Here is a 12,821-nt window from a genome sequence, read left to right on the forward strand (position 1 = left end):
CATTAGTTTATTTAGGAAACTCACTGTTCTCTTCTTTATTGGGATAATCTTCAGTTCTCAATGTTTAATCTTTTGTGAGAGATTTCTAACCCTCTTGGATTATCTCTCCTTCCAGAATCTCTTTCTTTCCCAGAAGGAAGAGTGCTTTTTTTTTCTTCTGAAGTTTTAAAACCTACTCCTCCAAATTCAAGAATTCATGTGTGATGCTAATTAAATAATTTTCACGAATGGGCCACCACTGGTGTTTCTCTGCATTGATGCTTCAAAACAATTTAAGGCCTTGTCTTAGTAATAATGCTGAATATTCAGTCTTCTTTTAGCGATGGAGTAATATCTCGTTACTCTGAGTCCAGATACTCTGCTCTGGATCTTTTTAAGTTTGCATTTTTCTTCAAAGAGTGTTTAATAAATATATGTCAGAGACTCACTGTTGGCTAAACCCTCTGGTCTTCTGGGTCTTGCCAAGAGAATGTTTGTCTTAACTTCAGCACATAGAGTAAGCTGCGTTAATGCCAAGTGAGCTATGTGTAGGAAATCTGTTTTGAAAGGGCCAGCCTCAGGAGGACTTCCAAATAAAACTGTACGAGAACAGGAGTAAGGATAAACTGTGGTCCATTTTTGTGAAATCCAATCTTATTTCTCCTCCTTTTATTTGTTTGTTCTATGTGCCAAATGGGTAAGAACCAAACGGCAGAGTGCCACGAGCATCTTTCCACTTTTTTCTGGGACTGGAGATGGGCAGATCAGATGTTCACAGCTTGTCCCCCCCTTAATGCCCTGTCTTTCAAGTCAGAGCCCGGGATATGGCATCTCAAGGTTGACATGCAACTGTGGCGGAGATAAGCAGTTTCAGTAGCAAACAACTATCCGAAAAGCCTTGTGATTTATCCATACTGGACACGTTTTCTTGTAGCTGGTGGTATATTTTTCACATTAGCTCTTTCTTGGGATTAACAAACCAGTGCAAATCTTGTTTCATCCCTCCCTGGGTATTTAGTGTAGTGCCAGGCAAAGTACAGATTAACGTATGCTTACTCAGGATTAAGGATGATTTTTTTTTTTTTTAGCTCTTCTGATCGGCAGTAAAGTAGAATCTACACAGTTCAGTGAATTCAACGGATGGGCTGTTTTCGTTAATGGCGACAACTAACCCCAAACCTTGGGTCCCAGGTTTCTCTGGTCGTGCTTGGTGATGGTCGAAGGGCAGACAGCCGTGAACTCTTTCATCATGTTCTTAACCCGTCTCCGTTACTGCAGTGCTGCGCATGACTGCTGCACGGCCAAGAAGAGGAGAGCCGGGGAGCAGGCTCTGGGGGTGCCGGTCAACAAGAGAAAGTCCCTGCTCATGAAGCCCCGACACTACAGCCCCAGCGCGGACCGCGAGGAGGGACAGGCTGAGCGGACGGCAGAGGCGTTGGGGCAGGACGGCGCCCCGGAGACCCACCATCACCCCGGCGCAGGTAGCGAGGTGGAGTGGCCCCAGCTTGAGTTCCTGCCTGCGCACAGACCCAGGCCCACCTCAGGGGGACGTGCCGTTTGTATGGTGGGAAAAGCAAATCCCAACGTGAGGGCAAAACCAGACATTGGTTTCCCTCAGCATCCACTAGTGAGGACCGGTTTTCCTTCCATAACAGTGGGGGGGTCTAAGCACAAGCCACAGAGCACAGAGCATCCTTGGCCCCAGGCACGGGTTTGGACTGTGCCTCTTTCCGAAGAAAATAAAAGCGACTAAGCCCCAAAGTTGAAGAGGACCTTAACTCCCTAATGGGGTGGATATCTAGTCCCTGAAAGATAAAACCCCTGCAAAGTAAGCTTTGAGACATTTCCGATAGGACGTATGAGACGCAGTCTCTATTTTGAAATTTTATTTTGTTAATTTTTTATTGAAGTACGGTTGATTTACAATATTATATTTGTTTCAGGTGTACAGCACAGTGATTCAGTATTTTTACAGATACACCATTAAAAGTTATGACACGATAATGGGTATAATTCCCCGTGCTGTACAGTATATCCTTGTTGCTTATCTGTTTTGCACGTAGTAGTTTGTGTCTCTTAACCCCCTGCCCCTAATTTTTTTTTGAAATTTTAGGATGTGCTTCTCTGCAGTTCGCGGTCACCCCCACTAGACCCTGGTTGTCCCAGTGCCTCCAGGACCTGGACCATCACAGAACACTTTGTGCATGAGGCTAAAATCGAAGGACATGCAAAATGTCTCAAAAGTTTATTTTAGAAAATACATGGAAATCTAAAGCTTGACCTTTTAGAAAATGAAACTAGATGTGTGTATGTTCTATTACATACACATTTTTTTCCGAATGTGAGTTTTTAAGGAATCAAAATATACAAAATAAGTTGTTACTTGAAAAGAAGTATAAATTATACAAACCGAAGGCAGCGAGCTTCTTAGATCATAAATATCTATTGCATATAGAATGGTAGTAATTGCAGTAGGTGTTAATAGAAAAGATATGAAAGCATATTGACTGAGTGAGCACAGATCTCAGATCACAATCGTCAGATCTCCAGTCATCTCGGCTTACAAGTAATTGGAGATTCTGTAGTTAAAACAGTTGTCTTCTGATTTGCTAGTGCTTGACTGAACTTTCTGGCTTTTGTGTATTTAACATATGGCGTAAAACCTCGTGGCTCATCTGTAAATTATAATCATCCTTGACCTTTTTGTTTGTTTCCTTGAGCTGGTCAGTTTTTTGTTGTAGTTGATTCACGAAAATTGTAGGTTGAATCTAGTACTAGGGAAAGTCCTTGAGTCAGTATGGTTATATAATTCATCTCGCTGACATTAATTTACCAAGTATTTAAGAAAATGGGCATCTTTTACACCAACACATTTTGCAGGCACCCTAAGGACCAAGACTGTACCTGCCCACCAGCTTCCCGCCTTCTTTTGTAGCTGAATGATCTTTGTAGATGCTTGATAGTAACCAGGAAAGTATACTGTCAAATATTCTCAGTTAAATATTCACTTAGAAGCACTGATAGACTTCTATCTGCAGCTTCACAAATGTTCACCCTTTAGTATTAGAGCCACTACTAATCATAATGAATATGCTAAAATTACAGCCGTAGCGGCTATTATTTTTGAATTCTTAATATATTCCAAGCACATAAATCATATCACCTAATCCACCCAACAGTGACGTGAGTGTGTATTATTATGGCCACAACTTTACAAATGAGACCATTGAGGACAAAGGGATTTAATGCTAAAGGTAACACAGCTTGTAGGTGTTGGAAAGAAGATAATTAGGAAACAATTGAAGGACAAGCAAAATAACTATTTCCCAGCTAACCGTGCTCCATAATCCAGCCCTTCCCATGCTCTGACCACCTTTGGAAGGCAAGTTGGGCAAAGTCCCTACGAGGTCAAATTACAAAGTCACATTTCCAGAAATGACAGGTCACAGATGCTTCTCTCCCTGGTCGAGAGCGGAAAAGTCTAAGTTGCTTTCAGCCCTCTGAGCAAGTGACCCCCAGCCCCCGGAAGGCAAGAGAGCTGAGTTTGCACCCAAGCCCAGCATAAGGGGTTTCATCTACCATCTCGGTCACTCCAGGCACCCCAAGGTCTTCATCTGACCAGGTGTGTGCCCAATTTTGTCTTAAGCAGGCGGTTCAGTTGATGAGAGAGGGTTAGGCTCACGAAGGCTGAGGTCATGAGCTTGAATCCCTTTAATGGCAAAATTGTGCCCCATGCCCTCCCCTGGCTGTCTTTCAAAGAGCTGCAGGTGGGCGTTAAGGACGATAGAAGAAAATTTGGACAAAACCATGCAGATGCACAGTTTTCACTGGGGCAAACAGAAGGTGACCTTGCAGAGCCCTCTCAGGAGGCAGGACGAACTCGTGTGTTCCCAGTGCAGACGAGGGAAAGAAGCAGGGTGAGCCAGTGTGTGGGATCCTCCCGGGTTGTGAGCACGTGATCGTGATTCCAGGAAACCCGTCACACCTGTGGAGGCTCTGGGAGCTGGGATGATACTTTGACTATGTTATCTCTCAACAGACAGCAAATAAAGGATAAGCCGCTCCCATTCTAAAACTCTGAAAGACAAATTCATCTTTTAGGGCTTTTATTCCCAGCAAAGTTGACATAGGAGGCGTGGAAAACTAATTTCCCCGTAAAAGTCACTTAGATAGTTACAGAAACAGAACTAAAATCTGAAATCCAGTTGTACTAAAGGAATCAGCCTCAAAACGTGATTTTCAGAGGACTTCTTTTGTTTAAGTTGTTTTGATGCAGAACAGTTGATACCTATGGAGAATCCGCTAGCAGGTAACTTCAGGATTACCAGACCCCTCAGAGGAGAGACTTTGGTTTAAAGCAAATCAACAGATGTGAGCTTTTACACATCAGGCCAAAAGGAAGTTTATTTATTTACTTTTTTGCTTTGTGAGGAAAGTATTGTCCTACTCCAGCCCCAGAAGTGCACCTGAGGAATTTCCTACCCCACGTTGTTGTGAGATGCACTTTGTTAGTTTTTGTTTGTTGTTGTGTTTGTCTTTATGTGTTTTTCTTTATACTTTAAGGTTTGTTGCTTTTCATTACAAGTTACCTGACAAGTGTATTCTGGTATTTTCCTATAAATTCACTCTTGAAAGTATGCAAATATGGGAAAATAGTAGGCACCTGGCCATGGGTCCGGATCTCAGCCCCCCCACTGGCTGGTTGTGTGAACTTGAGCAAGCCCTTGGCTCTTTAGAACCCTGGTTTCCCGCCTGTAACAGGGAGTTGAAAGTACTTTTCTTGTAGTTGTTGTGAGGATTAAATGAAAAGAATAACTGAACACCATGCCAGGAACATACCAGTTCATTGTCTTAGCATGTCACAGGGTCATCCAGTCATTGGGACATCAGATCGTCCTTGTTTTAAAGATGAGGACCCAGGACTCGGGAGACATCGGCCTGCCCGAGGCCATACAGGCAGGTGGTGCTGGGCCAACCACACGACCCCAGTCTCTGGACCTCAGACCCGGGAGGTCTCCCTCCACGCCGTGCGCGGACCCTCCCATCCCCAAGGCAGTTGGCGAGCATAGGAAGTGTAACGTGGGTGATGGTGAACTGGGCTGAGTCCTCTTTACACTTGGACTGTGACCTTCCACAGCGGGCGTGGTCACCACTTACTCTGAATGAAAAACGGGCCGCACCTTATCTAGGTGGAAGCTCCCATGTCTCCTCTGCCATTGCTGACTCTACCGTAGTAACAGGGAAGGGAGAAGCAGCCATCCTTCACCGCATACCTGTTGGGTGGCACCTGCTTTCCTGTGAGGGTGAGGCTCAGAAAGGGTGAGGAACCCATCGGAGTTGGCACAGAGACACACGCCAGGCCCAGAATCAAACGAGGTCCCTAACGCAGGGCTCTTTGGGTTATGTCAGTGGCAAAAGCACAAAACAGAGCACCGGACCACCCCGGAAAACAAAAACACACAAGCACAGAAAAAGTAGGCAGCCTGTTACAAAGCTCGGGGGAAGGGGCGCCCCGTCGCAGATATGTCTGCTCAAAAGCGAACTCAACTTCTCTCTTTATGACAATGACAGTGATGGCAGAGGGGGGTGGGCGCGTGGGAAGTTGGTCTGCAGGTTTGCAGAGCACCCCTGGAAACCCCACGGGCGACACACGAAGGCACCTCTACCAGCAGGGCTCCTCTCTTTCTGAAGAATAATTAATAAATATTTTCTTTTAGCATATAACCAACAGTTGAACCAAACAATTATGTAAACTGGAAATGACCCAAAACGCTCGCCTTGGCAGCAGCTCGGTGACACGCATCGTCGGGCACACGTGCATTGCTGTCACCCCCGCCTCTCTGGTGATCTGCACTTAATAGGAATATTTTAAACTATGTAGCTAAGCAACAGAGGTAATTGTTGCTTTCTAGAGCTTTTGTTAGCACTCTCACACAGCCCAAATATGCATAATTAGGTATAATGTCTATAAATCATTATTGTACACATGTGTGTAGTTAAGTGGAGTTGAGAGAATAGTTCAATGAATTGAGCATATTCACTGAAAATGCTTTTTATTTGTTTTCTGTAGTTCATAATATTCTAAAATTATCATAACCCTTTACACTTTCTCTTAACAGCCAACTGTGATATTGAGAAAAACTTCATTTGCATTTTAGACTATGTTTAATATATTATTTAAACCTGGAGTTCCTCTGATATGAATTCAGGAGAGGATACACCACAATTCAAATATTATGTGCTGGTTTCGCCAGCCTCTTTTCTAGGAAGTAAAATGTTAAATTTTTCAGTTTATGTTGAATAGATCCCAACAAAAGACTGCACTCTATAATCAGCATTATTTAAAGGGGCTAGTGTTGTGACTGAATTCTTCCCTTCATCCAAAAATGCTTTTAGTTACTATGGCAATATTTACTTGATCCGGGCAGTCCAGTGTTGATTTAGGGAGATAATTACCAGAAAGGAAGATGATGGAGATGCATTTTTGAGTGTCCTTGTCAGACACAATGTTTATAAAAAATTAAACGAGACCCAAAAAAGGCACATTGTCTTCTGCACAGACACCCTCTCCCGCAGCCCTTACACAGGACGGCTGTGCTTTTCTTTCCTCCCAAGATGTTTATTAAGGCAGAGTGCACTTCACCTGGTGTCTTTAACAGTCTTTAAGGGGGCTTATTATTTTGTGTTCCCATCCGCCACCCTGCCTTTAGAGACACAGAAATAGTCCTGCTTCTTCTTCTTTCTGTTTTGTCTCAGTGACTGCCAGGGACCACTGCCTGGTTATCTGGTGCATTTCACAGCCTGGCGATCTCTGGGCGCCGAGCTCCCTGGACCCCGCCATGTGCGCGGCCAGGGCTGGGGCACTGGCGAACCTGCACCTCAGGTGGTGTGTTTGCACCGGGACAGGCTTGGGGAGGGTGACTGTACATATAAATATATACACACACACAATCTGTCACCCCGACTGGGCCACTGCCAAGAGGGAAGGGGGTGACACGGACAGCTGCTCTAGGACAGTGGACACCCATGGACAGACTGGCGCTTGGGGGGTGGGCGCTCTTCTCAGACCCAGGCCTTCTTTACCATCAGGACTGAGAACAACTGGTTAACATTCAGCATCCTCCAACCGTCCCCACTCCTGACTCATCTCCTTTTTACACAAGTGCGTGCACGTACCAGGACAGAAACTGAGCTACTATTCAAGATATTATTCCATCATGTTCATTCTCCCACTTACTTGTGTTTCCCTCGTCATGGCATTTTCGTGTGACAGTTATGACAGTGATGAGGGAGTCTCGAGAACCTCAGGCTTCTTTTAGTTATCGTCTCGTGTAGATGTGTTGTGTATTTCAGCTAACATTCCATAAAATCTGAAAGTATGTTTGGGACTCTACGGAGGCAGAGAAAATCAACCTAATAAGCTTTGAAAATATATTGCCACGCTAGCAGAGAAATTCGATGAATACTTCCTTTTTATAATGTATAGTAGGACATATGCTTAATTTTCTTCCAGTTGACTGAGATTTGCAAATATAAGAGGTACAGTAACACGAATTTCACATTGAGGACTCTGTGATGGTTGAGTATTTATTTCAGTAACTAGACGAGCTTAGCTCTGACATGCTGAAAATTAGAATAGCTCGTCTCTTTAAAGGCAATTCTCAGAATATTAAGGTCTGAGTTTTGTTTTGTTTTGTCAAGAGGGTATGTATTTTTCTACCCAGTGTTTATATAATTGATGGAGTCCACATAGTCACACATTGCATGTATTATATATGTATATGTCTATCTATTTATCTATCACTGTAATTTCCTTAAAATACTTTTTGTTCTTATTTTTCAAATATTGGCCTTTTTTCCCTAGAAGAAATCATGATAAAACCCATGGAGGAGAAGCTTCATTCAACTGCACAAGAAAATTCCGATGGGAAGGAAGACAGATACGGCCGTTATCAAGAGCTCATGGTCAAATCGCTAATGCATTTGGGGAAATTTGAAAAAAATGCATCTGTTCAGACCATAAGTGAGAACTTAGATGACAGTGGCATCCAGTCTCTAAAAGCAGAGGGGGATGAAGTGGATGAGTGCTTTATGGTTCATTCCGACGATGGAAAAGGCAAAATCGACGATCCCCAGCTGCGGTTCCGCTCCTCCGATGACACCGAAAGCAACTCTCAAAGTGCAGAGAATGGCTGGGACAGCGACTCCAACTTCTCAGAAGAAACCAAACCTCAGAGCGTCCCAAAGTACGTTCTCGCGGATGATAGGAAAGACCTATTGGAAGTTCCTGAAATAAAAACTGAAGGTGACAAGTTTATCTCTTGCGAAAGCACATGTGATTCGGAAACAGAAAGGAGAGACCCACAGCACACTCTCGTGGACCCATCGGATGGCCAAGCCCAGCCCTCGTTCCCTGGGAGTAAGGAGGATGATCACAGGCACGGGTGTCCGGCCGCGGGGGTGGAGGAAGCCGCTGCCCTGGAGAAAGCCAAGGGGAACTTGAGTTTGCTGGAGCAGGCGATCGCCCTGCAGGCTGAGCGAGGCTGTGTTTTCCACAGCACCTACAAGGAGCTGGACAGGTTTCTTCTGGAGCATCTCTCGGGGGAGAGGAAGCAAAACAAAGTCATTGACGTGGGCGGAAGACAAGTCTTTACCAGTAAACGTAAGACACCGATTTGCTTCTATTTTATTTAAAATTGCTTTAGAGGTGAGGGGGGGGGGAATGAGTAAGATTTGATCGCTTCTCCCAGATAGCTTTTTGACAGCACAATTTAAAAACCTAATTTATATTTTAAAATTAACAATTTTTTTTCCTACTCAATAGATTGTTCTCAGATTAAAGCTTGGTCGGTTTGTAGCGTTTGAACTCAGGCAAAATAAAGACCTGTATTTCTTCTAATAGGACTGCTTTTAAAAAATATATCGTACTTGTTAAAAAGTACTATATTGGGTATGTTAGAAGTACATTTGTATTTACTGGATTTTAAATCATTTTATGGATCAAATCATTTCCAGAAATTTAATTTTTCTTTCCCGCCCTCTTTCTGGGATCATCTGACTGCTTTTTTTTTTTTTTTTTTGTGGTACTCGGGCCTCTCACCGCTGTGGCCTCTCCCGTTGCGGAGCACAGGCTCCTTACGCGCAGGCTCAGCAGCCATGGCTCACGGGCCCAGCCGCTCTGCGGCATGTGGGATCTTCCCGGACCGGGGCACGAACCCGTGTCCCCTGCATCGGCAGGCGGACTCCCAACCGCTGCGCCACCAGGGAAGCCCCATCTGACTGCTTTTGAGCTTCAAAATAGTGTCAAGCTACCTGGAAGCCAGGCAGGATGCTCCGATCCTTCTTAGGACAAGACTGGATGCTAATGCCTTTATAAGCCTGTGCTTTTACAAACTCTAACTGAGGGTCCACAAACATCTGGACCAAACTTGAATGAGACAGTCAATGTGCTCGGAGGAGACCTTAAAACTGATCCTCAGACTTTGGGAAAACTGTGTTCTGTTCCGTGTGCCTATAAAGATGCCCCCCGCCCCTGGGCCTTGCACCAGGTGGGCCTGGTGATGAGGCCTCCAGTTACGTGGAGTTTCTCAAGGGGTGGTCTTTGGCTTGTTAAGATGAGTATTTCCAGGATCCCATCAGACTTACTGCTTCAGAACTTGCTTTCTTTTTTAATTTTTTAATTTAATTTTTATTTTATATTAGAGTAGATTGATTTACAATGTAGTGTTAGTTTCAGGCATACAGCAAAGTGGTTCAGTTATACATATACCCATATCCATTCTTTTCCAAATTCTCTTCCCATATAGGTTATTACAGAATATTGAGTAGAGTTCCCTGTGCTGTACAGCAGGACCTTGTTGTTTATCTATTTCATATATGGTAGTGTGTACATGTTAATCCCAAACTCCTAATTTATCCCTCCCCCGCCCTTTCCCCTTTGGTAACTGTAAGTTTGTTTTTGAAGTCTGCAAGCCTGTTTCAGTTTTGTAAATAAGTTCATTTGTATCATTTTTTTAGATCCCACATAGAAGTGATATCATATGGTATTTGTCTTTCTCTGTCTGACTTACTTTACCTAGTATGATAATCTCCAGGTCCATCCATCTTGCTACAAATGGCATTATTTCATCCTTTTTATGGCTGAGTAATATTCCATTGTATATATGTACCACATCTTCTTTATCCATTCCTCTGTCGATGGACATTTAAGTTACTTCCATGTCTTGGCTATTGTGAATAGTGCTGAAATGAACATTGGGGTGCATGTATCTTTTCGAATTATGGTTTTCTCCAGATATATGTCTGGAGTGGGATTGCTGGATCACATGGTAGCCCTATTTTTAGTTTTTTAAGGAACTTGCAATACTGTTCTCCATAGTGACTGCACCTGTTTACATTCCCACCCACAGTGTAGGAGGGTTCCCTTTTCTCCGCACCTTCTCCAGTGTTTATTGTTTGTAGATTTTTTGATGATGGCCACTCTGACTGGTGTGAGGTGATACCTCATTGTAGTTTTGATTTGCATTTCTCAAATAATTAGCAATGTTGAGCATCTTTTCATGTGCATAACTTGCTTTTTTTTAAAAGCAAGCTCCTGAGGTGATTCTTGGGCACCCTAAAATCTGAGAACCACAGAATTCGGAGAGGAGTATCTTAGAGATAATCAAGGTCATGAACCTAAAGCGCTGACAAGAATAATGCACTAGTGTGGTTAGATGTCCTGACTGCTGAAATTTATCCAGAAACCCATTTTATATTTTAAGTCCATTTTAGTACTCACCTGCAAGTAGTCTTGTCAAATACTGTCTTGCAGCTCAGAGTTGAGAAAAAAAGAATAAAATAATGTCATTTAGTGAGGAGTAAGATAATAGTTCTGTGCAAACATACTGTAAGGGCTGGGATGGAGACAGAATATTAAGGATAGTACGTGGTCTGGGGCAGGAGGGTGTGGTAGCAGCTCTGAGCGCTCCACTCACACCCAACTTGTGGAACTTACCTGTGTGGGTTTTTTTTTTTTTTAATAAACTACAAAATCAGAAAAATAAAAGATGAAATTTACTTCAAATTCCAAAACCCCATCATTTCCAATATACTATATTTCATCCATTCTAAGATGCACAGCTTTCCCATCTTAGCATCTCTGTGAAATTAGAAACACATGCCATTATTGAGTTTTCAATGGTTTTTCCTTCCTCACTGGCACACAAAATGATGTTTCATCTTGCAACTGACAGTACCTTCAGCCAATGAAATCCAGTCTTTGGAGACACTAATTATTTGTGCCATGGCTTAAAACACTTGACGATACTTTGGTCATTTTTATAGAACTTTTTAAAGGTTTTTTTGTTTACAAAAATTAACAAGGCAATAGAATGTGCACGGTGGAGACTTAGAGAATCGCTAATGGGACTGGATGAGTCCACAGTGTAGCCTGTGTGTAGGGTGAGGTCCTGCATTGGGATGTAAAGTCCACGCAGGGAGCTCCAGACTAGACCAGGAAGAAACAGGCAAAACAGTGACCGACTGCAGGGGCCTCCAGGCTTCATCCAGAGGCTGCCCAGGTTCACGGTCCTGCTCCCGTCCCTGGTGTGGGAGCGTAAGAGGAGCTTTTTTCTCCTGTGAGTATTCCATGCTCCTAAGTAAGCACTAATCCCTGTGCACCTTGGGCATGTGACTTTGCTCTCAGGGACAGAACACTAGGATTTCAAAATACCGTTTCACCCAAGCCTTCCGATGAGTCGGCAGTTCTAACAATACCAAGTTTTGCTATCCTGTTGCCACCCAGCAATAGGGAGACTTTGGGTCCCCCTAGTCTAACTAGAGTCGCCATATAATTTATCCTACAGCCTACGACACTTTCGGGGTGAAGGGGAGCCATGGGAACAATCCCACGAGTCCACCAGGTATGAACAGGACAGTCCCAGGCAAACCGGGACGTCAGGTCACCAGAGTATAAGGTCATTTTCATGAAGCAGCATCCAGCAAAGAAAATTAAAGAGGAAGAGCCAGGCCGGGGAGCTCCCCCAGAGCTGCAGTTCCAGCTCGTGTCAGGCACAGGCGCCGGCCCCGGAGAGCACCGTGGGGCATCTTTGCTCCCCGCAGAGGAGGGGCTGGCACACACAGTGCAGGACGGACAGTCAGCAACCCACACCTGGTCAGGTGCCAGCCTGGCCTTATCTCCCACACCCTCCCTGGCTTCCCGCAGACAGTGTGGCCAAAGCTCTGAGTGTGGTTTAGAAATGCGGCCTCACCTGGACCAGATCCAAGGGAGGAAGCCCATCAAAATTCACATCACCTCTCCTTCTTCCCGATTCTTTCCAAGTCGCTCTCACAGGGTGTCAGCACCCAGCCCCTACCAATTCCATGTTAATCAAACATCGGGGATTTTTTTTCCCCAATTGAATAGAAATTTATTTTTTCACACATCAAGTTCCCATATATCATAAGAAGTAGTTCTGGTCAAAATTCTATTCAAATGATCTGTATTTCTTGCTCTATTCTTTTTTTAAATTAATTTGTGTTGGAGTATGGCTGCTTTACAACGTTGTTAGTTTCTGCCGTGCCGCAAAGGGAAACACTGGGGACTTTTACTAGCATTCTACACACATTAGTGCCCAAACGGACTGGAAATTTGGCAGCCTTTTCGGACTAAGTAAAAATTACCCCCGCAAAATCATACAGCATGTCAAAACCCTTCGTATGCACCTTTGTCTCGTACAGCAAAGAGTGTAGTCTTCACCTCGTGGCGTTAAATCCCGTCTCAGGAAACACACACGCCCGCTACTCGGGTCCTTCCCTTCCCGCCCAAGACACGCGTCCTCTCCCTGCTGACCCCGCCCTCC

At 44.2% G+C, this 12,821-nt stretch overlaps 1 protein-coding gene across 1 annotated transcript in view; it reads left to right on the forward strand.

The window, feature by feature from the left end:
- Window positions 1-226: 226 nt before the first annotated feature.
- ST18 (ST18 C2H2C-type zinc finger transcription factor) overlaps window positions 227-12,821 on the forward strand; it is a 65,475-nt gene continuing 52,880 nt past the window's right edge. Inside the window, exons 1-2 of the mRNA XM_022556834.2 lie at window positions 227-1,460; window positions 7,844-8,641. Of these exons, the coding sequence (XP_022412542.2) occupies window positions 1,193-1,460; window positions 7,844-8,641 (1,066 nt within the window). The 5' untranslated portion in view covers window positions 227-1,192. The remainder of the gene's footprint in view (window positions 1,461-7,843; window positions 8,642-12,821) is intronic.

Source organism: Delphinapterus leucas, chromosome 17 (genome assembly GCF_059928025.1).
Source record: "Delphinapterus leucas isolate spDelLeu-1000000601 "Yukka" chromosome 17, BTC_Dleu_Yukka2, whole genome shotgun sequence".
NCBI classification, from domain to species: domain Eukaryota; kingdom Metazoa; phylum Chordata; class Mammalia; order Artiodactyla; family Monodontidae; genus Delphinapterus; species Delphinapterus leucas.